Source organism: Panulirus ornatus, chromosome 19, assembly GCF_036320965.1.
Source record: "Panulirus ornatus isolate Po-2019 chromosome 19, ASM3632096v1, whole genome shotgun sequence".
Taxonomy (NCBI): Eukaryota; Metazoa; Arthropoda; class Malacostraca; order Decapoda; family Palinuridae; genus Panulirus; species Panulirus ornatus.
The window spans coordinates 4,290,106-4,314,621 of record NC_092242.1 but is presented as its reverse complement, the minus strand read 5'-3'; the positions used below and the strand labels follow the sequence as shown (position 1 = coordinate 4,314,621).

At 40.7% G+C, this 24,516-nt stretch overlaps 1 protein-coding gene across 2 annotated transcripts; it reads right to left on the bottom strand.

Annotated features, from left to right (window-relative positions):
* Nucleotides 1–2,045: 2,045 nt before the first annotated feature.
* LOC139755339 (uncharacterized) lies at nucleotides 2,046–24,338 on the bottom strand. Of its 2 annotated transcripts, none has more exons than XM_071673494.1 (6): nucleotides 22,647–24,338; nucleotides 22,282–22,437; nucleotides 15,183–15,302; nucleotides 6,257–6,381; nucleotides 5,700–5,849; nucleotides 2,046–2,393 (listed from the first exon to the last, which is right to left on the bottom strand). In XM_071673494.1, the coding sequence occupies exons 1-6, from the start codon at nucleotides 24,013–24,015 to the stop codon at nucleotides 2,166–2,168; spliced, it is 2,148 nt and encodes a 715-aa protein (XP_071529595.1). In that variant the 5' UTR covers nucleotides 24,016–24,338; the 3' UTR covers nucleotides 2,046–2,165. The 2 variants fall into 2 exon arrangements, with proteins under 2 accessions (XP_071529595.1, XP_071529596.1); XM_071673495.1 differs by having other exon boundaries at nucleotides 22,749–24,297.
* Between the last annotated feature and the right edge of the window lie 178 nt (nucleotides 24,339–24,516).

Sequence of the window (24,516 nt, the reverse complement as noted above, 5' to 3'; positions counted from 1 at the left end):
CCTTGCTCTTATAAAGTTTATGTGTTTGATATAAAATTTCTAAATACCAAGACTGAGGTTTTCCTTTTCTAAATGTCAGTTGTAGCTACATTCAGGCATTTCGTTGTACTTAAAGAAAAACCTTTCATATGAATATTCTACTAGTTCCAGATACTGTAACACATTCTGGGATTTCTACTTCTGACACTGTGCTTTTATCTTTTATGTTTATCTGTGACTCTGGTGCTATAATCATTGCTGGGAATCTAAAATATCATACATAATCAGCTAGTATCTAAGACTTACGGTTTACCAAAAAAAGTCTCATTTCTCTGTTTTATGTTACCATCATGGGGTGGATCAGTTTCATTAAAGCCTCTTTCTCTGTCACATGTATCCTTAACAAGTGAGATTAACATCCTTAATCACATTGTTACCTTAAAAAAATCTCCATTGCCCACACTCAAAATCTAATCTCTGAAGTCAACTGTAATACCTCCAGCCCAAAGTAATTTACTCACTGCTTTGGTCCATAATTTACATTCTAACCCTTTTCCTTGTACCCTCAACTTTACAACCATATATCTTTATCCTAACATCTACCATGCATCCTACATGACCGCAACGTCTTGGTAGGTATCTTTGCATCCAAGCATGATTTTCTCAGGTTCTACTAATTACATATCTTTTCCTTTTTGATCTACATGAGCTGGACTCACTCAAAACAAATGCTTTAGAAATGCCTTGGGCTACAACAAAATATTCACCAAAATCCCTAAACATGGGTGACCTGAGGTGTATCACAAGGAAGAGACATCAGTAGACCTTGCACCAAAAAAGCTGTTCTGATGATTTGGGGGAGGGAAACAAGATTATGGTAAAGAAAGCGAGAGTTTATATGAGCTTCAAACATTTTGGAAATAACAGAGGTATGAGTGATGGAATTTAGAATAGTTTCATTTCTTGGGGATGGGCTGGACCATGTCCTACTTCCAAGTGAGGTGAAACAGGTAAGCAAGGCTGAAACCTTGTTCAGAAACATACTCCTTTAAGATGCAAGGAAGTGTGCTACATAATTACTATTTGTGTTATGAGGAGATGGTTCCACACTAGTGTTGCCCTGTCAACCTTGTATATATGTATCATGTCTTTATCCCTAATTATGTACATACACACACACCCCAGCCGAAGCCAGGTGCCTATTTGTTAACCAACCCCAGGCAGAAGATGAACACCTGATTAGGGTGTGAGCCAACTGCCAAGCCCAGGATGAGAGGTATACACTGGATAAAATGAATGGATGTGTTATATAGGAGGGTAAAGTGCTGTCAATGGGCTGAAACAGGAAATACAAAGGGGTGAAGGTAAAGTATGGATTAGATGAGTTTGTCTGGATTGAATATGGATGTCTTTATACATGATGTTTTGACTGGACATGTAAAAATGAGGTCTATGTTTGTTCATGACATTACCTCACTAAAGGAAAGAGGGTAATTAAGTATAAGAAAAAAACAATAATTTATATTAGTTACTGCATTAGACTATCTGGCTTTAGCCCCCATGAAGAACTGAAGATTGTTCTGCAATACATTAATTGTTCCTTTCTTAAATCACATTCACCCTACAGTAACTAAATGGTTTAGCAATGAAGATGAATTTCTCATCTTTCAAAGACAACCATATGTCACCCTTGTGCATTTTTTGCTTTCCTTTTTTTCTATAATAATTTTCTAATCCTTACTTCTACTTTACAGCTTCTTTTAAACCTCCTCAAGCAGTCCTTACTCTTCCTCCAGCCCATTTTTAACACTGCACTATAAACATTTGAAGCTTACATCACTTACAAGACAGGAATAACATGCACAACTTTTCAGGATCACACTCTACCATGCACCTTCAATACATGTAAAGTATGAAGATGGTCTAATAATAACCTAACTGTTTAGGGAAACTCTATTTACTATCCAACTTGATATATACGAAACATAAACAAAAAAAGAAAAAATAATTAAAATAATGTAATGTATACACACAGCAACTACATCTAAAGGATAATAATACACATATTATATAACTTATGTAATCCAATAAAAATACTAATATAGTTTTTCTTGCAACATCAATTATATATGACCTATTTCTCCACACAAACATTTTACTGCAAAGTTTCCTCAAGTGTAAAAATGTCAGTCTAGACTTCTGTAGCCATCATACCTTATCTGATTTACATTTCTATTCAACCCCAGGTAAGAGAGAGCTTTGTTGAAAAATGCTGGAAGTTTGGCCTCAATCGTTATATTCCTTCCATCCACAATTTCAGGTAACAATATGGACCGACTATGGAGGAACATGGGCAATTCCCTTACTTTGCTTTGTTTTAACATCAGATGATCCAAGATGTCCCCAGGAAGTCGCTGGTGAGAATGAGAGAAACAGATTGAACAGATGTAAGTGGTAATGAAAATTAAAGTCACTTTCAAGCCAATGAATCATATCTAACAAAACTTTTTATCAACAGTATAATTTTTGTACTAAAAGAGGGACACAGGATAAGGAGAGAGAAGGAAACAAATATTCATGTATAGTTTGACTTTTAAGACCAAATTTTTAGGCAAATAATTCAGGGGTCGACCTGTATGTGGGTAATAGTTTTGTTAGGTTAAAATCTGTGAATGATGGGAATGGCTAGGAGCAGCTTTTAGCTTCAAACATGAAAAATATTTACCAGTTACTGCCAGTAAACAATGGAAACGTAAAATATGCAACAGTTAGTAATTAAAAGTACCGTAACATTGTATCACATATTTCTGGAAATAAGCAGCAAGACAATAAAAGTTTTTTTTTTTTTTTTTTTTTTTGCTTTGTCGCTGTCTCCCGCGTTTGCAAGGTAGCGCAAGGAAACAGACAAAAGAAATGGCCCAACCCACCCCCATACACATGTATATACATACGTCCTCACACGCAAATATACATACCTACACAGCTTTCCATGGTTTACCCCAGACGCTTCACATGCCGTGATTCAATCCACTGACAGCACGTCAACCCCGGTATACCACATCGCTCCAATTCACTCTATTCCTTGCCCTCCTTTCACCCTCCTGCATGTTCAGGCCCCGATCACACAAAATCTTTTTCACTCCATCTTTCCACCTCCAATTTGGTCTCCCTCTTCTCCTCGTTCCCTCCACCTCCGACACATATATTCTCTTGGTCAATCTTTCCTCACTCATTCTCTCCATGTGCCCGAACCATTTCAAAACACCCTCTTCTGCTCTCTCAACCACGCTCTTTTTATTTCCACACATCTCTCTTACCCTTACGTTACTTACTCGATCAAACCACCACACACCACACATTGTCCTCAAACATCTCATTTCCAGCACATCCATCCTCCTGCGCACAACTCTATCCATAGCCAACGCCTTGCAACCATACAACATTGTTGGAACCACTATTCCTTCAAACATACCCATTTTTGCTTTCCGAGATAATGTTCTTGACTTCCACACATTCTTCAAGGCTCCCAGTATAAACACAATTTCATTTTTTTTTTCACTGCCATTTCCCACATTAGCGAGGTAGAGTTAACAACAGAGGACTGAGCCTTTGAGGGAATATCCTCACTTGGCCCTTTCCTCTTTTGGAAAATTAAAAAAAAAACGAGAGGGAAAGATTTCCAACCCCCTGCTCCCTCCCCTTTTAGTCGCCCTCTACGATACGCAGGGAAAGGGCCAATGCAAAAGTAAAGTATTCGTGACCAGGGCTATGTTGTATTTGCTAGACAGTATGTGTTTTTCAAATCAGATCATTTTCAGTTTAAAAAACTTACATCAAAAGTATATTTTACCATAACTGTGCCTGAATGAATATATTCTCAGAAACAAATGGTAGTTTTGTTGAAACATGATATGTTTCAATGTACAATAGGATAAAATACACGACAAAAACAAAAACCTTTACCTACAGTAACCTTTCCATGTTCAAGAGATGTTACTTGTTTTTTTAATAGTTTCTGGTTCAAATAAAATTATATTACGATGATATTCTACTCGTACTAAGCTTGATATAATATACTCATGGTAAAGTAATATTTTTGCTGAAATGATGCACGTATTACGAAGGAAAGTGGGATAAAATCATCATGAAAACAAATGACTTTCACTTTCTTTCACTGTTCAAAAGATGTTACCGTAATTGCCTTTTGAATGATTTTCATTTGAAAAAAAAAACTTGTATTACAACAATATTCTATCCTAACTGACTTGAATAAATACTTGAGTGGAAATATACAATATTTTTGCTGAAACTACCTGGATTTCAGTGAAAAGTGCTGTTATAATAAATGGCAAACAATTTGCCTTTGGTGCTCAGTGTTTCAAGCTCAGCGAACCTCAGTTTATAGAACATAGAGTGTTTTTTAGTGAGGACTTTCTGAGAAGAGTTTTATATGCCATAAAATATAATGCTTAATTACCCTGACTTGTTGCTCCATTACCCACAAAAACCTGGGTCGACCTATACACAAGGCATAACATAAATTAATGATTTATTGGCAAAAAATCAAGGGTCAACCTATACACAAGGTAGACTTGCAGATGAGTATATAGGTAAATGAAAGTATGAAGGATACAAACAAATTTCAAGGAAGCAAATGAGGAAGTATGAGGATGTAATGATGAGGTAATATGGGTAAACACAAAGAATGGGCAGAGGAGGAATTATTTCGTATGAAAAAATAAAGAAAAGTATGAGGAATGACAGAGTACATGTAAATCATATCATAGAGTAGTCCTTACTATACAGAAATGAGGAAAATCAAAGGTGAAGGAGTGATTGGACAAGGGAGTATGACAGACTGAAAGCATGTGCCCCAAGGGACAAACATATGAATGACTGCTGAGTGACAACATCAACTGCTCTTAAAAAAATTTACTAAACAGTGGTCTATATTACTCTTAAAGGATAGTATGGTCATGTAGAATGTATTGCAGAGGAAAGGTTGGTCAAGGAAATAAAGAACAGTACAGCAAACTGTACAAGGAAAAGAGGCAGAGCATGGATGTGTATGAGAGAAGCTGCGTGAGAACTGATTAAAGCTATGCATATTTCTGATGAAAATGTTAAGAGGACTGATTGGGGATTTGATGCAAAGGATGTATTCTGTGTATGAAAGAGAATGATTGGAGGTATTGGTCTCACTTGATAACTTAGTGTGTAAAGTGAAACAGTAAGAGGTGCTCAGGCAAAGCTGGCAGCCCCTGATTCACTTTCAAAATGCACTGAAAATGGGTTGACCATGTATGTAAGTGATTTTAGAGGCTACATGTAACTGATCCACACCATGAAAACTGGGAGTGGTATTAATGGTGAGTTAGTTATGCAACCCCAGGACCCCATTTCTGGGACTCTAGTAGCTTAAGGCTGAACTCTATTTGGGACACAGCAAGATGAGTTCCTTTTGGGGTGGGAAGGTCCTTTAATAGGCTGTACTTCCTTCTGGCCATGTCCAATGACGATGATATAGCCTTGTCAGAAAAGACTTGTCAGAGTCATCACTTGCAAGAAGAGCCCAAGAACACCAGGTAATGATAAAACAGATAAATACAGAATTACAAATAATAAGTATATCAACAATACCCTGTGATAATATTTCAAGTGCATAATGCTCCCATTTATGCCTAATAATACATGCATTTGATAAATTTAACAAGTCTCACCTGAGGAGCCAACTTCCGCAAGTGGGAGTATTTATGATCGCCAAGAACAGGACAAGACAGCCCAAAGCCAAGATGGACCCGGAGTTGGTGCTTTACTCCAGTCATAGGCAACAGTTCAACAAAAGCTGCACTGTTAGATTTTGCCAGGACCTGTGGATAATCAATTACAGTTAAGTAAGAAATGAGTACTAATGCTACATTAGTACTTTCAAGGACCAGAGTTAGATCACAAATTCCTGGTAAAGGTCCAAAGGGTATTTCATTCAAATTTTGACATAATGATCAATATGCCACTGTAAGATGGAGAAGCTAATTGTTCCCTGTCTCTAACTTTCATCCAGTTTAGTATGAACTGCTGTAAACACTGGTATTCTTTTGTTATCTAACATCCACTAAGGAATTAAGCAGTTGATGAAAACAGTGCATAATTCTTTGTGACGATGAGATAATTAATAACTACCATATAAATTCTGTTTCCTTGACTGTTGATATGCAACCAATCTTTACCTATATCTTAGACTGGGGATCTCTCATCAAAGATTTATGTGTCCACTTACTCTGAAAGTGGTAACAGCCATATGACTGTTACGAGCAAAGGTTTTTATTCCTTCAACATTTGGTGTTAGGATCATGCGGCGTCGACCATCAATGACACCTTCTGCTACTGGTATGTCAATAACACCTATAATGATAAAATCTATCACTTACACTTTAACTGATTCACTGCTTAAATTCTTAGATTAACTATCAAACTCACGTTAATCTAACATTAAGGTGTGTGAATTACAAGATTAAACATACCCATATGAAGGTATTGAAACCACAGGGCCTTTTTTGAATATCTCATGCCTTATATGCCTTCACTCTCAAATCAAATAAGGAGAGGGAGATTTCAGCCTCCGCTCATAATTTTATCGAATTACTCAATTAACTACCATATGAAATTTTGAAGCCACACTGCTTCCAATCTCATGCTTGTACATGCTCACCTCTCAATCCACTACCTCCAATAATTTACAGGAATACTAACAAATTAAGTAATTGAGCACTCATTTATCCCATTGCCTTTTGCAATGGCTATGCACGCATTCGCCAATCCTCAGGCACCTCACCATGAATCATACATACATTAAATAACATTACCAACCAGTCAACAATAAAGTCACCCCCTTTTTTAATAAATTCCACTGCAATACCATCCAAACCTGCTGCCTTGCCGGCTTTCATCTTCCGCAAAGCTTTTACTACCTCTTCCCTGTTTACCAAATCATTTTCCCTAACCCTCTCACTAACCCCTGACTTTACTCCCAAGACATTCCCAAACCACTCTTCCCCTTTACCCTTGAGCTTCATTTCACTCAGAGCCAAAACATCCAGGTTCCTTTCCTCAAACATACTACCTATCTCTCCTTTTTTCACATCTTGGTTACATCCATACACATTTAGACACCCCAATCTGAGCCTACGAGGAGGATGAGCACTCCCCGCGTGATTCCTTCCTCTGTTTCCCATTTTAGAAAGTTAAAATACAAGGAGGGGAGGATTTCTGGCCCCCTGCTCCCGTCCCCTCTAGTCGCCTTCTACGACACGTGAGGAATGCGTGGGAAGTATTCTTTCTCCCCTATCCCCAGGGATAATATAATATATGGGGATAGGGGATGAAGAATACTTCCCACGTATTCCCTGCGTGTCGTAGAAGGCGACTAAAAGGGAAGGGAGCGGGAGGCTGGAAATCCTCCACTCTCGTTTTTTTTTTCTTTTTTCTAATTTTCCAAAAGAAGGAACAGAGGGGGGCCAGGTGAGGATATTATACAAAGGCCCAGTCCTCTGTTCTTAACGCTACCTCGCTAATGCGGGAAATGGCAGATAGTTTAAAAGAAAAAAAAAAGATATATATATATATATATATATATAGGGGTGAAAGAATGCTTCCCACGCATTCCTCGCGTGCCGTAGAAAGCGACTAGAGGGGACGGAAGCGGGGGGCCAGAAATCCTCCCCTCCTTGTATTTTTTTAACTTTCTAAAATGGGAAACAGAAGAAGGAGTCACGCGGGGAGTGCTCATCCTCCTCGAAGGCTCAGATTGGGGTGCCTAAATGTGTGTGGATGTAACCAAGATGTGAAAAAAGGAGAGATAGGTAGTATGTTTGAGGAAAGGAACCTGGATCTTTTGGCTCTGAGTGAAACGAAGCTCAAGGGTAAAGGGGAAGAGTGGTTTGGGAATGTCTTGGGAGTAAAGTCAGGGGTTAGTGAGAGGACAAGAGCAAGGGAAGGAGTAGCAGTACTCCTGAAACAGGAGTTGTGGAAGTATGTGATAGAATGTAAGAAAGTAAATTCTCGATTAATATGGGTAAAACTGAACGTTGATGGAGAGAGATGGGTGATTATTGGTGCATATGCACCTGGGCATGAGAAGAAAGATCATCAGAGGCAAGTGTTTTGGGAGCAGCTGAATGAGTGTGTTAGTGGTTTTGATGCACGAGACCGGGTTATAGTGTTGGGTGATCTGAATGCAAAGGTGAGTAATGTGGCAGTTGAGGGAATAATTGGTATACATGGGGTGTTCAGTGTTGTAAATGGAAATGGTGAAGAGCTTGTAGATTTATGTGCTGAAAAAGGACTGATGATTGGGAATACCTGGTTTAAAAAACGAGATATACATAAGTATATTTATGTAAGTAGGAGAGATGGCCAGAGAGCGTTATTGGATTACGTGTTAATTGACAGGCGCGCGAAAGAGAGACTTTTGGATGTTAATGTGCTGAGAGGTGCAACTGGAGGGATGTCTGATCATTATCTTGTGGAGGCTAAGGTGAAGATTTGTATGGGTTTTCAGAAAAGAAGAGTGAATGTTGGGGTGAAGAGGGTGGTGAGAGTAAGTGAGCTTGGGAAGGAGACTTGTGTGAGGAAGTACCAGGAGAGACTGAGTACAGAATGGAAAAAGGTGAGAACAATGGAAGTAAGGGGAGTGGGGGAGGAATGGGATGTATTTAGGGAATCAGTGATGGATTGCGCAAAAGATGCTTGTGGCATGAGAAGAGTGGGAGGTGGGTTGATTAGAAAGGGTAGTGAGTGGTGGGATGAAGAAGTAAGAGTATTAGTGAAAGAGAAGAGAGAGGCATTTGGACGATTTTTGCAGGGAAAAAATGATATTGAGTGGGAGACGTATAAAAGAAAGAGACAGGAGGTCAAGAGAAAGGTGCAAGAGGTGAAAAAAAGGGCAAATGAGAGTTGGGGTGAGAGAGTATCATTAAATTTTAGGGAGAATAAAAAGATGTTCTGGAAGGAGGTAAATAAAGTGCGTAAGACAAGGGAGCAAATGGGAACTTCAGTGAAGGGCGCAAATGGGGAGGTGATAACAAGTAGTGGTGATGTGAGAAGAAGATGGAGTGAGTATTTTGAAGGTTTGTTGAATGTGTTTGATGATAGAGTGGCAGATATAGGGTGTTTTGGTCGAGGTGGTGTGCAAAGTGCGAGGGTTAGGGAAAATGAGTTGGTAAACAGAGAAGAGGTAGTAAAAGCTTTGCGGAAGATGAAAGCCGGCAAGGCAGCAGGTTTGGATGGTATTGCAGTGGAATTTATTAAAAAAGGGGGTGACTGTATTGTTGACTGGTTGGTAAGGTTATCTAATGTATGTATGACTCATGGTGAGGTGCCTGAGGATTGGCGGAATGCGTGCATAGTGCCATTGTACAAAGGCAAAGGGGATAAGAGTGAGTGCTCAAATTACAGAGGTGTAAGTTTGTTGAGTATTCCTGGCAAATTATATGGGAGGGTATTGATTGAGAGGGTGAAGGCATGTACAGAGCATCAGACTGGGGAAGAGCAGTGTGGTTTCAGAAGTGGTAAAGGATGTGTGGATCAGGTGTTTGCTTTGAAGAATGTATGAGAAATACTTAGAAAAGCAAATGGATTTGTATGTAGCATTTATGGATCTGGAGAAGGCATATGATAGAGTTGATAGAGATGCTCTGTGGAAGGTATTAAGAATATATGGTGTGGGAGGCAAGTTGTTAGAAGCAGTGAAAAGTTTTTATCGAGGATGTAAGGCATGTGTACGTGTAGGAAGAGAGGAAAGTGATTGGTTCTCAGTGAATGTAGGTTTGTGGCAGGGGTGTGTGATGTCTCCATGGTTGTTTAATTTGTTTATGGATGGGGTTGTTAGGGAGGTGAATGCAAGAGTTTTGGAAAGAGGGGCAAGTATGAAGTCTGTTGGGGATGAGAGAGCTTGGGAAGTGAGTCAGTTGTTGTTCGCTGATGATACAGCGCTGGTGGCTGATTCATGTGAGAAACTGCAGAAGCTGGTGACTGAGTTTGGTAAAGTGTGTGAAAGAAGAAAGTTAAGAGTAAATGTGAATAAGAGCAAGGTTATTAGGTACAGTAGGGTTGAGGGTCAATTCAATTGGGAGGTGAGTTTGAATGGAGAAAAACTGGAGGAAGTGAAGTGTTTTAGACATCTGGGAGTGGATCTGGCAGCGGATGGAACCATGGAAGCGGAAGTGGATCATAGGGTGGGGGAGGGGGCGAAAATTCTGGGAGCCTTGAAGAATGTGTGGAAGTCGAGAACATTATCTCGGAAAGCAAAAATGGGTATGTTTGAAGGAATAGTGGTTCCAACAATGTTGTATGGTTGCGAGGCGTGGACTATGGATAGAGTTGTGCGCAGGAGGATGGATGTGCTGGAAATGAGATGTTTGAGGACAATGTGTGGTGTGAGGTGGTTTGATCGAGTAAGTAACGTAAGGGTAAGAGAGATGTGTGGAAATAAAAAGAGCGTGGTTGAGAGAGCAGAAGAGGGTGTTTTGAAATGGTTTGGTCACATGGAGAGAATGAGTGAGGAAAGATTGACCAAGAGGATATATGTGTCAGAGGTGGAGGGAACGAGGAGAAGAGGGAGACCAAATTGGAGGTGGAAAGATGGAGTGAAAAAGATTTTGTGTGATCGGGGCCTGAACATGCAGGAGGGTGAAAGGAGGGCAAGGAATAGAGTGAATTGGAGCGATGTGGTATACCGGGGTTGACGTGCTGTCAGTGGATTGAATCAAGGCATGTGAAGCGTCTGGGGTAAACCATGGAAAGCTGTGTAGGTATGTATATTTGCGTGTGTGGACGTATGTATATACATGTGTATGGGGGGGGTTGGGCCATTTCTTTCATCTGTTTCCTTGCGCTACCTCGCAAACGCGGGAGACAGCGACAAAGTATAAAAAAAAAAAAAAAAAAAAAAATTTTTTTTTTTTTGCCGGTTTCCCGCGTTTGCGAGGTAGCGCAAGGAAACAGACGAAAGAAATGGCCCAACCCACCCCCATACACATGTATATACATACGTCCACACACGCAAATATACATACCTACACAGCTTTCCATGGTTTACCCCAGACGCTTCACATGCCCTGATTCAATCCACTGACAGCACGTCAACCCCGGTATACCACATCAATCCAATTCACTCTATTCCTTGCCCTCCTTTCACCCTCCTGCATGTTCAGGCCCCGATCACACAAAATCTTTTTCACTCCATCTTTCCACCTCCAATTTGGTCTCCCACTTCTCCTCGTTCCCTCCACCTCCGACACATATATCCTCTTGGTCAATCTTTCCTCACTCATTCTCTCCATGTGCCCAAACCATTTCAAAACACCCTCTTCTGCTCTCTCAACCACGCTCTTTTTATTTCCACACATCTCTCTCACCCTTATGTTACTTACTCGATCAAACCACCTCACACCACACATTGTCCTCAAACATCTCATTTCCAGCACATCCATCCTCCTGCGCACATCTCTATCCATAGCCCACGCCTCGCAACCATACAACATTGTTGGAACCACTATTCCCTCAAACATACCCATTTTTGCTTTCCGAGATAATGTTCTCGACTTCCACACATTTTTCAAGGCTCCCAAAATTTTCGCCCCCTCCCCCACCCTATGATCCACTTCCGCTTCCATGGTTCCATCCGCTGACAGATCCACTCCCAGATATCTAAAACACTTCACTTCCTCCAGTTTTTCTCCATTCAAACTCACCTCCCAATTGACTTGACCCTCACCCCTACTGTACCTAATAACCTTGCTCTTATTCACATTTACTCTCAACTTTCTTCTTCCACACACTTTACCAAACTCGGTCACCAGCTTCTGCAGTTTCTCACATGAATCAGCCACCAGCGCTGTATATATATATATATATATATATATATATATATATATATATATATATATATATATATATATATATTTTTTTTTTTATACTTTGTCGCTGTCTCCCGCGTTTGCGAGGTAGCGCAAGGAAACAGACGAAAGAAATGGCCCAACCCTCCCCATACACATGTACATACACACGTCCACACACGCAAATATACATACCTACACAGCTTTCCATGGTTTACCCCGGACGCTTCACATGCCTTGATTCAATATATATATATATATATATATATATATATATATATATATATATATATATATATATATCTTTTTGCTTTGTCGCTGTCTCCCGCGTTTGCGAGGTAGCGCAAGGAAACAGACAAAAGAAATGGCCCAACCCACCCCCATACACATGTATATACATACGTCCTCACACGCAAATATACATACCTACACAGCTTTCCATGGTTTACCCCAGACGCTTCACATGCCCTGATTCAATCCACTGACAGCACGTCAACCCTGGTACACCACATCGATCCAATTCACTCTATTCCTTGCCCTCCTTTCACCCTCCTGCATGTTCAGGCCCTGATCACACAAAATCTTTTTCACTCCATCTTTCCACCTCCAATTTGGTCTCTCACTTCTCCTCGTTCCCTCCACCTCCGACACATATATCCTCTTGGTCAATCTTTCTTCACTCATTCTCTCCATGTGCCCAAACCATTTCAAAACACCCTCTTCTGCTCTCTCAACCACGCTCTTTTTATTTCCACACATCTCTCTTACCCTTATGTTACTTACTCGATCAAACCACCTCACACCACACACTGTCCTCAAACATCTCATTTCCAGCACATCCATCCTCCTGCGCACAACTCTATCCATAGCCCACGCCTCGCAACCATACAACATTGTTGGAACCACTATTCCTTCAAACATACCCATTCTTGCTTTCCGAGATAATGTTCTCGACTTCCACACATTCTTCAAGGCTCCCAGAGTTTTCGCCCCCTCCCCCACCCTATGATCCACTTCCGCTTCCATGGTTCCATTTGCTGCCAGATCCACTCCCAGATATCTAAAACACTTTACTTCCTCCAGTTTTTCTCCATTCAAACTTACCTCCCAATTGACTTGACCCTCAACCCTACTGTACCTAATAACTTTGCTCTTATTCATATTTACTCTTAACTTTCTTCTTTCACACACTTTACCAAACTCAGTCACCAGCTTCTGCAGTTTCTCACATGAATCAGCCACCAGCGCTGTATCATCAGCGAACAACAACTGACTCACTTCCCAAGCTCTCTCATCCCCAACAGACTTCATACTTGCCCCTCTTTCCAAAACTCTTGCATTCACCTCCCTAACAACCCCATCCATAAACAAGTTAAACAACCATGGAGACATCACACACCCCTGCCGCAAACCTACATTCAATGAGAACCAATCACTTTCCTCTCATCCTACACGTACACATGCCTTACATCCTGGATAAAAACTTTTCACTGCTTCTAACAACTTGCCTCCCACACCATATATTCTTAATACCTTCCACATAGCATCTCTATCAACTCTATCATATGCCTTCTCCAGATCCATCTTTTTATTCTCCCTAAAATTTAATGATACTCTCTCACCCCAACTCTCATTTGCCATCTTTTTCACCTCTTGCACCTTTCTCTTGACCTCCTGCCTCTTCTTTTATACCTCTCCCACTCATTTGCATTTTTTCCCTGCAAAAATCGTTCAAATGCCTCTCTCTTCTCTTTCACTAATAATCTTACTTCTTCATTCCACCACTCACTACCTTTTCTAATCAACCCACCTCCCACGCTTCTCATGCCACAAGCATCTTTTGCGCAAGCCATCACTGCTTCCCTAAATACATCCCATTCCTCCCCCACTCCCCTTACCTCCTTTGTTCTCACCTTTTTCCATTCTGTATTCAGTCTCTCCTTGTACTTCCTCACACAAGTCTCCTTCACAAGCTCACTTACTCTCACCACTCTCTTCACCCCAACATTCTCTCTTCTTTTCTGAAAACCCCCACAAATCTTCACCTCTGCTTCCACAAGATAATGATCAGACATCCCTCCAGTTGCACCTCTCAGCACGTTAACATCCAAAAGTCTCTCTTTCGTGCGTCTATCAATTAACACGTAATCCAATAACGCTCTCTGGCCATCTCTCCTACTTACATACGTATACTTATGTATATCTCGCTTTTTAAACCAGGTATTCCCAATCACCAGTCCTTTTTCAGCACATAAATCTACAAGCTCCTCACCATTTCCATTTACAACACTGAACACTCCATGTATACCAATTATTCCCTCAACATTACTCACCTTTGCATTCAAATCACCCATCACTATAACCCGGTCTTGTGCATCAAAACCACTAACACACTCATTCAGCTGCTCCCAAAACACTTGCCTCTCATGTTCTTTCTTCTCATGCCCACGTGCATATGCACCAAAAATCACCCATCTCTCTCCATCAACTTTCAGTTTTACCCATATCAATCTAGAATTTACTTTCTTACACTCTATCACATACTCCCACAACTCCTGATTCAGTAGTGCTACTCCTTCCCTTGCTCTTGTCCTCTCACTAACCCCTGACTTTACTCCCAAGACATTCCCAAACCACTCTTCCCCTTTACCCTTTAGCTTCGTTTCACTCAGAGCCAAAACATCCAGGTTCCTTTCCTCAAACATACTACCTATCTCTCCTTTTTTCTCATCTTGGTTACATCCACACACATTTAGACACCCCAATCTGAGCCTTCGAGGAGGATGAGCACTCTTCGCGTGACTCCTTCCTCTGTTTCCCCTTTTAGAAAGTTAAAATACAAGGAGGGGAGGGTTTCTGGCCCCCCCCGCTCCCATCCCCTTTAGTCGCCTTCTACGACACGTGAGGAATGCGTGGGAAGTATTCTTAATCCCCTATCCCCAGGGATATATATATGAAAAATTCTCCTACTTGCTATATAGTACAGCTACTGCAACTGCGTATCAGACATGAATAATATGAAGAAATTATGACTTTAAACTACAATGGTTTCAAGACATATTCAATTCTTAAAGAAATCTCAATTTTTGTCTTAATTCTTAAGTTCTGAAGTGATTTCTAATAGTTTTTATTCTAACTGTTAAAAAATGAAATATAAAAGTACTTGTCAGTACTGAGATAATCAATCAATAGAAAATTATAAAGCAGGATGTACAAAAACATTAGTAAAATCAATATTCATTAATGGTTTATAACACATTATTCAGATTGGCGAAGTTCTTAGTGTCTGCTGACAACAAAATTTTTCACCTTGAAGTGGGCTTGGAATGCCTTTAGTGATAGCCCAGTATGTCTTCTTTAGTTGTTGCTCCTTAAACATTTCCTTCAAAGTGTCTGCCATAGCAGGAGTACGTGCCATCAGTAACACTCCTGGAAGAGAGATGAGGTGCATCAATAAAAACTGGTAATGATGAAGTCATTTCAAGAATATGGCTATAAATAAACTCGTTCATAGCATGACAGACCAGCAGGTCTACCTTTTAAACAATGAATGAGATCATATGAACCATCCACTACTAAACTCTAAAATGTCGAGTTAAAGCATACATGGTGGAAATGGTGACCTGTGAAACTGAGAAGAATATGACTCAGAGAGCTGAAGAATGTGTGCTGAAATGGTTTGCACATATGAAGAGGATGAATGAGGAGAGGTTTACAAAGAGGGTATTTGTGTTGGAAGTTTTTTTTTTTTTTTTTTTTTTTTTTTTATACTTTGTCGCTGTCTCCCGCGTTTGCGAGGTAGCGCAAGGAAACAGACGAAAGAAATGGCCCAACCCCCCCCCCATACACATGTACATACACACGTCCACACACGCAAATATACATACCTACACAGCTTTCCATGGTTTACCCCAGACGCTTCACATGCCTTGATTCACTCCACTGACAGCACGTCAACCCCTGTATACCACATCGCTCCAATTCACTCTATTCCTTGCCCTCCTTACACCCTCCTGCATGTTCAGGCCCCGATCACACAAAATCTTTTTCACTCCATCTTTCCACCTCCAATTTGGTCTCCCTCTTCTCCTCGTTCCCTCCACCTCCGACACATATATCCTCTTGGTCAATCTTTCCTCACTCATTCTCTCCATGTGCCCAAACCATTTCAAAACACCCTCTTCTGCTCTCTCAACCACGCTCTTTTTATTTCCACACATCTCTCTTACCCTTACGTTACTTACTCGATCAAACCACCTCACACCACACATTGTCCTCAAACATCTCATTTCCAGCACATCCATCCTCCTGCGCACAACTCCATCCACAGCCCACGCCTCGCAACCATACAGCATTGTTGGAACCACTATTCCTTCAAACATACCCATTTTTGCTTTCCGAGATAATGTTCTCGACTTCCACACATTTTTCAAGGCTCCCAAAATTTTCGCCCCCTCCCCCACCCTATGATCCACTTCCGCTTCCATGGTTCCATCCGCTGACAGATCCACTCCCAGATATCTAAAACACTTCACTTCCTCCAGTTTTTCTCCATTCAAACTCACCTCCCAATTGACTTGACCCTCAACCCTACTGTACCTAATAATCTTGCTCTTATTCACATTCACTCTTAACTTTCTTCTTCCACACACTTTACCAAACTCAGTCACCAGCTTCTGCAGTTTCTCACATGAATCAGCCACCAGCGCTGTATCATCAGCGAACAACAACTGACTCACTTCCCAAGCTCTCTCATCCCCAACAGACTTCATACTTGCCCCTCTTTCCAGGACTCTTGCATTTACCTCCCTAACAACCCCATCCATAAACAAATTAAACAACCATGGAGACATCACACACCCCTGCCGCAAACCTACATTCACTGAGAACCAATCACTTTCCTCTCTTCCTACACGTACACATGCCTTACATCCTCGATAAAAACTTTTCACTGCTTCTAACAACTTGCCTCCCACACCATATATTCTTAATACCTTCCACAGAGCATCTCTATCAACTCTATCATATGCCTTCTCCAGATCCATAAATGCTACATACAAATCCATTTGCTTTTCTAAGTATTTCTCACATACATTCTTCAAAGCAAACACCTGATCCACACATCCTCTACCACTTCTGAAACCGCACTGCTCTTCCCCAATCTGATGCTCTGTACATGCCTTCACCCTCTCAATCAATACCCTCCCATATAATTTACCAGGAATACTCAACAAACTTATACCTCTGTAATTTGAGCACTCACTCTTATCCCCTTTGCCTTTGTACAATGGCACTATGCACGCATTCCGCCAATCCTCAGGCACCTCACCATGAGTCATACATACATTAAATAACCTTACCAACCAGTCAACAATACAGTCACCCCCTTTTTTAATAAATTCCACTGCAATACCATCCAAACCTGTTGGAAGTAAAGGAGACAAAGAGAAGTAGACTGAACCACAGATGGAGGGATGGAGTGAAATAGGTTCTGAGGGGTAATAGCAATATAGCATTCTGGGGATAACATGCTGTTAAAGACAGCCAGAGAATAAGAAGTGGTCGGGGAAAAACACAGAAAGGTCAGTTAGGTCTAGCTGTGGATAGGAGACTATGTTTTTAGAGCGTTATACATTCAACCTGGGTAAGGAAAGTGAGCAACTAATGCCATTCTTTCAATTATTATTAAGTTTAGCAGAGTTAAGAGACAGTTTAGTTAGGGTATAAGTTTGAATGTACAAAAACTAGAGTAAGAAAAAGTTTTCAACACCTGGGAGTTAACATGGCAGTGAATGGAACCATGGAAGAAGAAGAGAGTCATTGGATGTATGAGAGTCAAAGGTTCTGAGAGTGCTGAAGAATGTGTGGAAAGAGAGATCATTATCTGGGAGGGCAAAAATGGGTGTTTAAAGGTATAGTAGTCCCAACAATATCACATAAAAGCAAGGCGTCAACTGTATATAAAGCTGTGGAAGGGTCTGTGGGGCCTGGATGAGGATTGGGAGCTGTGGTTTTGGTGCATTAAACATGACAGCTTGAGAAAGAGTGTGAACAAATGTGGCCTTTTTTGTGTTCCTAGCACTGCCTCGTTGGGGGGAGGGGGATGCTATTTCATGTGTGGCGGGGTGGATACAGGAATGGACGAAGGCAGCAAGTATGGATATGTACATGTGTATATATGTATATGTCTGTGTATGTATATGTATGTATACATTAAGATGAATATGTATGTATATGTGCGTGTGTGGGCATTCATGTATATACATAAGTGTGTGGGTGGGATGGGCCATTCGTCTGTTTCCTTGCACTACCTTGCTAACATGGGAGACGGCGTTTAAGTATAACAAATAAAAAAATATAATATATGTATATATCTTTTTTCTTTCTTTTAAACTATTCGCCATTTCTCGCGTTAGCGAGGTAGCGTTAGGAACAGAGGACTGGGCCTTTTTTGGAATATCCTCACCTGGCCCCCTCTGTTCCTTCTTTTGGAAAATTAAAAAAAAAAAACAAGAGGTGAGGATTTCCAGCCCCCCGCTTCCTCCCCTTTTAGTCGCCTTCTAGGACACGCAGGGAATACGTGGGAAGTATTCTTACTCCCTTATCCCCAGGGATAATATGTATATATATATATATATATATTATTTTTTATTATACTTTGTCGCTGTCTCCCGCGTTTGCGAGGTAGCGCAAGGAAACAGACGAAAGAAATGGCCCAACCCCCCCCCCATACACATGCATATACATACGTCCACACACGCAAATATACATACCTACACAGCTTTCCATGGTTTACCCCAGACGCTTCACATGCCCCGATTCAATCCACTGACAGCACGTCAACCCCGGTATACCACATCGCTCCAATTCACTCTATTCCTTGCCCTCCTTTCACCCTCCTGCATGTTCAGGCCCCGATCACACAAAATCCTTTTCACTCCATCCTTCCACCTCCAATTTGGTCTCCCTCTTCTCCTTGTTCCCTCCACCTCCGACACATATATCTTCTTGGTCAATCTCTCCTCACTCATCCTCTCCATGTGCCCAAACCACTTCAAAACACCCTCTTCTGCTCTCTCAACCACGCTCTTTTTATTACCACACATCTCTCTTACCGTTACGTTACTCACTCGATCAAACCACCTCACACCACACATTGTCCTCAAACATCTCATTTCCAGCACATCCATCCTCCTGCGCACAACTCTATCCATAGCCCACGCCTTGCAACCATACAACATTGTTGGAACCACTATTCCTTCAAACATACCCATTTTTGCTTTCCGAGATAATGTTCTCGACTTCCACACATTCTTCAAGGCCCCCAGGATTTTCGCCCCCTCCCCCACCCTATGATCCACTTCCGCTTCCATGGTTCCATCCGCTGCCAGATCCACTCCCAGATATCTAAAACACTTCACTTCCTCCAGTTTTTCTCCATTCAAACTCACCTCCCAATTGACTTGACCCTCAACCCTACTGTACCTAATAACCTTGCTCTTATTCACATTTACTCTTAACTTTCTTCTTCCACACACTTTTCCAAACTCAGTCACCAGCTTCTGCAGTTTCTCACATGAATCAGCCACCAGCGCTGTATCATCAGCGAACAACAACTGACTCACTTCCCAAGCTCTCTCATCCCCAACAGACTTCATACTTGCCCCTCTTTCCAAAACTCTTGCATTTACCTCCCTAACAACCCCATCCATAAACAAATTAAACAACCATGGAGACATCACACACCCCTGCCGCAAACCTACATTCACTGAGAACCAATCACTTTCCTCTCTTCCTACACGTACACATGCCTTACATCCTCGATAAAAACTTTTCACTGCTTCTAACAACTTTCCTCCCACACCATATATTCTTAATACCTTCCACAGAGCATCTCTATCAACTCTATCATATGCCTTCTCCAGATCCATAAATGCTACATACAAATCCATTTGCTTTTCTAAGTATTTCTCACATACATTCTTCAAAGCAAACACCTGATCCACACATCCTCTACCACTTCTGAAACCACACTGCTCTTCCCCAATCTGATGCTCTGTACATGCCTTCACCCTCTCAATCAATACCCTCCCATATAATTTACCAGGAATACTCAACAAACTTATACCTCTGTAATTTGAGCACTCACTCTTATCCCCTTTGCCTTTGTACAATGGCACTATGCACGCATTCCGCCAATCCTCAGGCACCTCACCATGAGTCATACATACATTAAATAACCTTACCAACCAGTCAACAATACAGTCACCCCCTTTTTTAATAAATTCCACTGCAATACCATCCAAACCTGCTGCCTTGCCGGCTTTCATCTTCCGCAAAGCTTTCACTACCTCTTCTCTGTTTACCAAATCATTTTCCCTAACCCTCTCACTTTGCACACCACCTCGACCAAAACACCCTATATCTGCCACTCTATCATCAAACACATTCAACAAACCTTCAAAATACTCACTCCATCTCCTTCTCACATCACCACTACTTGTTTTCACCTCCCCATTTGCGCCCTTCACTGAAGTTCCCATTTGCTCCCTTGTCTTACGCACTTTATTTACCTCCTTCCAGAACATCTTTTTATTCTCCCTAAAATTTAATGATATATATATTTGTATATATATATATATATATATATATATATATATATATATATATATATATATATATATATTCTTTTTCTTTCTTTCTTTCAAACTATTCGCCATTTCCCGCATTAGCAAGGTAGCGTTAAGAACAGAGGACTGGGCCTCTGAGGGAATATCCTCACCTGGCCCCCTTCTCTGTTCCTTCTTTTGGAAAATTAAAAAAAAACAAGAGGGGAGGATTTCCAGCCCCACCGCTCCCTCCCCTTTTAGTTGCCTTCTACGACACGCAGGGAATACGTGGGAAGTATTCTTTCTCCACTATCCCCAGGGATAATATATATATATATATATATATATATATATATATATATTTTTATTCTTATTATACTTTGTCGCTGCCTCCCACATTAGCGAGGCAGCGCAAAGAAACAGACGAAAGAATGGCCCAACCCACCCACATACACATATATATATACATACCCGTCCACACACAGCACATACATACCTATATATCTCAACGTATACATATATATACACACACATACATATATACACATGTACATAATTCATACTGTCTGCCCTTATTCATTCCCGTCGCCACTCCGCCACACATGAAATGACAACCCACTACCCCTGCATGTGCGCAAGGTAGGGCTGGGAAAAGACAACAAAGGCCACATTCGTTCACACTCAGTCTCCAGCTGTCATGTATACTGCACCGAAACCACAGCTCCCTTTCCACATCCAGCCCCCACACAACTTTCCATGGTTTACCCCAGACGCCTCACATGCCCTGGTTCAATCCAATGACAGCACGTCGACCTTGATATACCACATCATTCCAATTCACTCTATTCCTTGCACGCCTTTCACCCTCGTGCATGTTCAGGCCCCGATCACTTAAAATCTACTTCACTCCATCTTTCCACCTCCAGTTTGGTCTCCCACTTCTCATTCCCTCCACCTCTGACATATATCCTCTTGGTCAACCTTTCCTCACTCATTCTCTCCATGTGACCAAACCATTTCAAACCACCCTCTTATGCTCCCTCAACCACACTCTTTTTATTACCACACATCCCTCTTACTCTTTCATTACTTACTCAATCAAACCACCTCACACCACACCACATATATATATATATATTATCCCTGGGGATAGGGGAGAAAGAACACTTCCCACACATTCCCTACATGTTGTAGAAGGCAACTAAAAGGGGAGGGAGTGGGGGGCTGAAAATCCTTCCCTCCCATTTTCAAATTTCCAAAAGAAGGAACAAAGAAAGGAGCTAAGTGAGGATATTCCCTCTAATGCTCAGTCTTCTGTTCTTAATGCTACCTAGCTAATGCGGGAAATGGCCGAGTGAAAGAAAAAAGAAATTGTGTTTATACTCTTATTGTCTTGGTTAGCTACAACAAACACTCAACACTTACACAGTAAAACAAACATCCTCCCAATGAAATTGCATTTCAATACACTCAAGCTTGAGGAAATGTGCAGAAACATCATTTTGCATTTGTGCTGCTTACTTTTGTGCCCTCAGGAATCATGGGCCAAATTATACCAGTCCTATTTCTGAAGAAATCTGCACATTGATTTGACCATCACATAATGAAGCAGTCATTCACAATTACATTGCACAAGATATGATCATGAGAAATACAAATAGGATACCATCAGTGTGCAACTTCAAAGTATACAAAAGGGAAGGAGTAACACCAGAGAAGTAATGAAAAAGCTAAGAATGTTTTAGTAAACAGATTGATCTTATTAGTCAATGGGTAATAAAATCAAAATAAGAATATACCTGTGGTGTTTGCATCAAGTCGGTGGACTGGGTACAACTTTTCAACATTCAAATGTCTGGCTAACTCAGGAAGGTAGTCCAAGAGGACATGGTAGGGACTATTTGGTCCTCCATGCACAGACATGCCATAAGGCTTGTACAAGCCAACAACATCATCTGAAAATGAGAATGGATGAATCATGTTTATGAAGAAAACATCACTCTATCCATGCAAGACAGACATATTCTAGCTCATAAACTTCATCCAAACAAAATGGCAAATTCAACAAAAAAAATCTTCAACAGCATGTCAAAATAAGATTTTATAAATCTATCACAAGAAAGGAACTTTACATTTACATTACAAAAGATACATATATACCTACACCTATCGTATATCACACTCTTCTTAAGTAATTTACTAATTTCGTACTTTGTACAATTTTCTTTCTTCTGTATGTTCAATAAACTTAAAATTTTGTTCACACCTCTTCTTCCTTTGCCTCCATGCACTGTGTCCATACCATGACTTTCTTCATGCAACTCTTTCCTCTTCTTTATTACAAATTCATAGGCCGATTTTGGCAATGTGTCTGCCGCTGGAGAATTAGGAATGGTTTTTTCTTGTGCTTTTACAACATGTATATGAGGTGCTTCCTCTTCCTCTGATTTCCCTATCATGTATGACTCCACTGCAGGAGTACTATTCTTTTTGAGTACTTTCCTCAAACAAGACTCGGTTATGGTTTCTGTATCTTTACTTTTGGTCCTACTTGTTAAGTTATTGTCAACTTCTGGGATTTCAGCAGCAACTTCTCCATTCTCGCTTAAGGTTTCTGACGAGTCCTGAAAATAAACTTTGTCAATGTAACCTAGATCACCATCTTCAAGTGATTTTTGTTTTACATTGAACTGTTCGCTATCAATATGGATGGGTTTCTGAGATGCATTTACATTACGGTTATCACCATCATTGTGTCTTGACACGGCGCTGCCAAATACACACTCATCAATGTAATTCAGATCACTGGCATGAGCCGTACTTGTCCTTATCATCTTATTTATTTCTTCACCCTGATTATCACGAGTCTGAGAATGCCTCTCCACCGCTGTTCCGAAGTATAAATCATCTATGTAATTGATGCCATCATTGTCATTTAATGCTGAGCTATTACTACTTGATGATATATATGCTTCTTTTCCTTCTTGGAAGGTACTTTGTGAGACTGATAATCCTACCTGATGTGTTGCAGGAGTGGACGTGTGTGACGCGATCTCAGTTTCACTTGGAGACTCATTATCCACCTCATTATTCAATTCTTCACCCTTAATGTCTGCTTGTGACAGCTTCTTCTCCAATAAAACTTTCATGTCAGGGCCATAAGTACTATCATACTGTCCATGCACGGACGGCACATTTTCATTATCGAAACGAATACTGCCAAAGTTGGTCATATAAACTTTTTCTTGTACGTGTTCACCATCACGGATATCATTGATAAAATTGGTATATTTCAGTATCACAGGATCGATAGTGTCTATCGGTCGCAAGTCTCTATGAGCCTTGGCTTCCAATTCCCTTGCAAGGGCATCGCTCTCAACCTCAGCTTCTCCAGCATGATTTATTCGCCTTCTTACAAAGCTCACTGAGCCTCGAGGAAGATAACTGACACACTGAGTCCTCAAGTTCCGAAGAATCTCCAGAATTTCATTGTTCCTTTGCCGAAATCTTTGACTAAGAATACTTCTCAACATCACTACAGCCTTTATGTCTTCCTTGGAAATTGTCTGGTCTAAAATTCATGCGTGGCACCGGAATTCACGACGACATTAAAAGCACACGGTCAATCAACCTTATGTTGTTCTATCATGTTGCAGTCTGGCTGGGTGGTACGAAACTCCCACATAAGCCGGAATGTGCTGAAATACATCAGAATAACAAAGTGTATTACATCTGACATACTGAAATTGTGTTCAAATGAGCTGCCTGAACAACGTTTAGCTTAAAACCTGAAGATCCGTAGCCAATTAAAGAGAAAAAATACTCATTTCCACTTTGTTTACATCATGTCTGTCTCCCAAATATTGACATACATGGTATTTAAAAAATGTACCATTTTTTCCCTAAAATAAAAAACATAAAAACACAAAAAGCGATATAGGCCTATATACTGAAGAAGGATACAAAAAGATATTGAGGTTGCGTATTTGTAAGATAGCAGTGAGCGATATGAACAGTAACCCACCTCGACATTT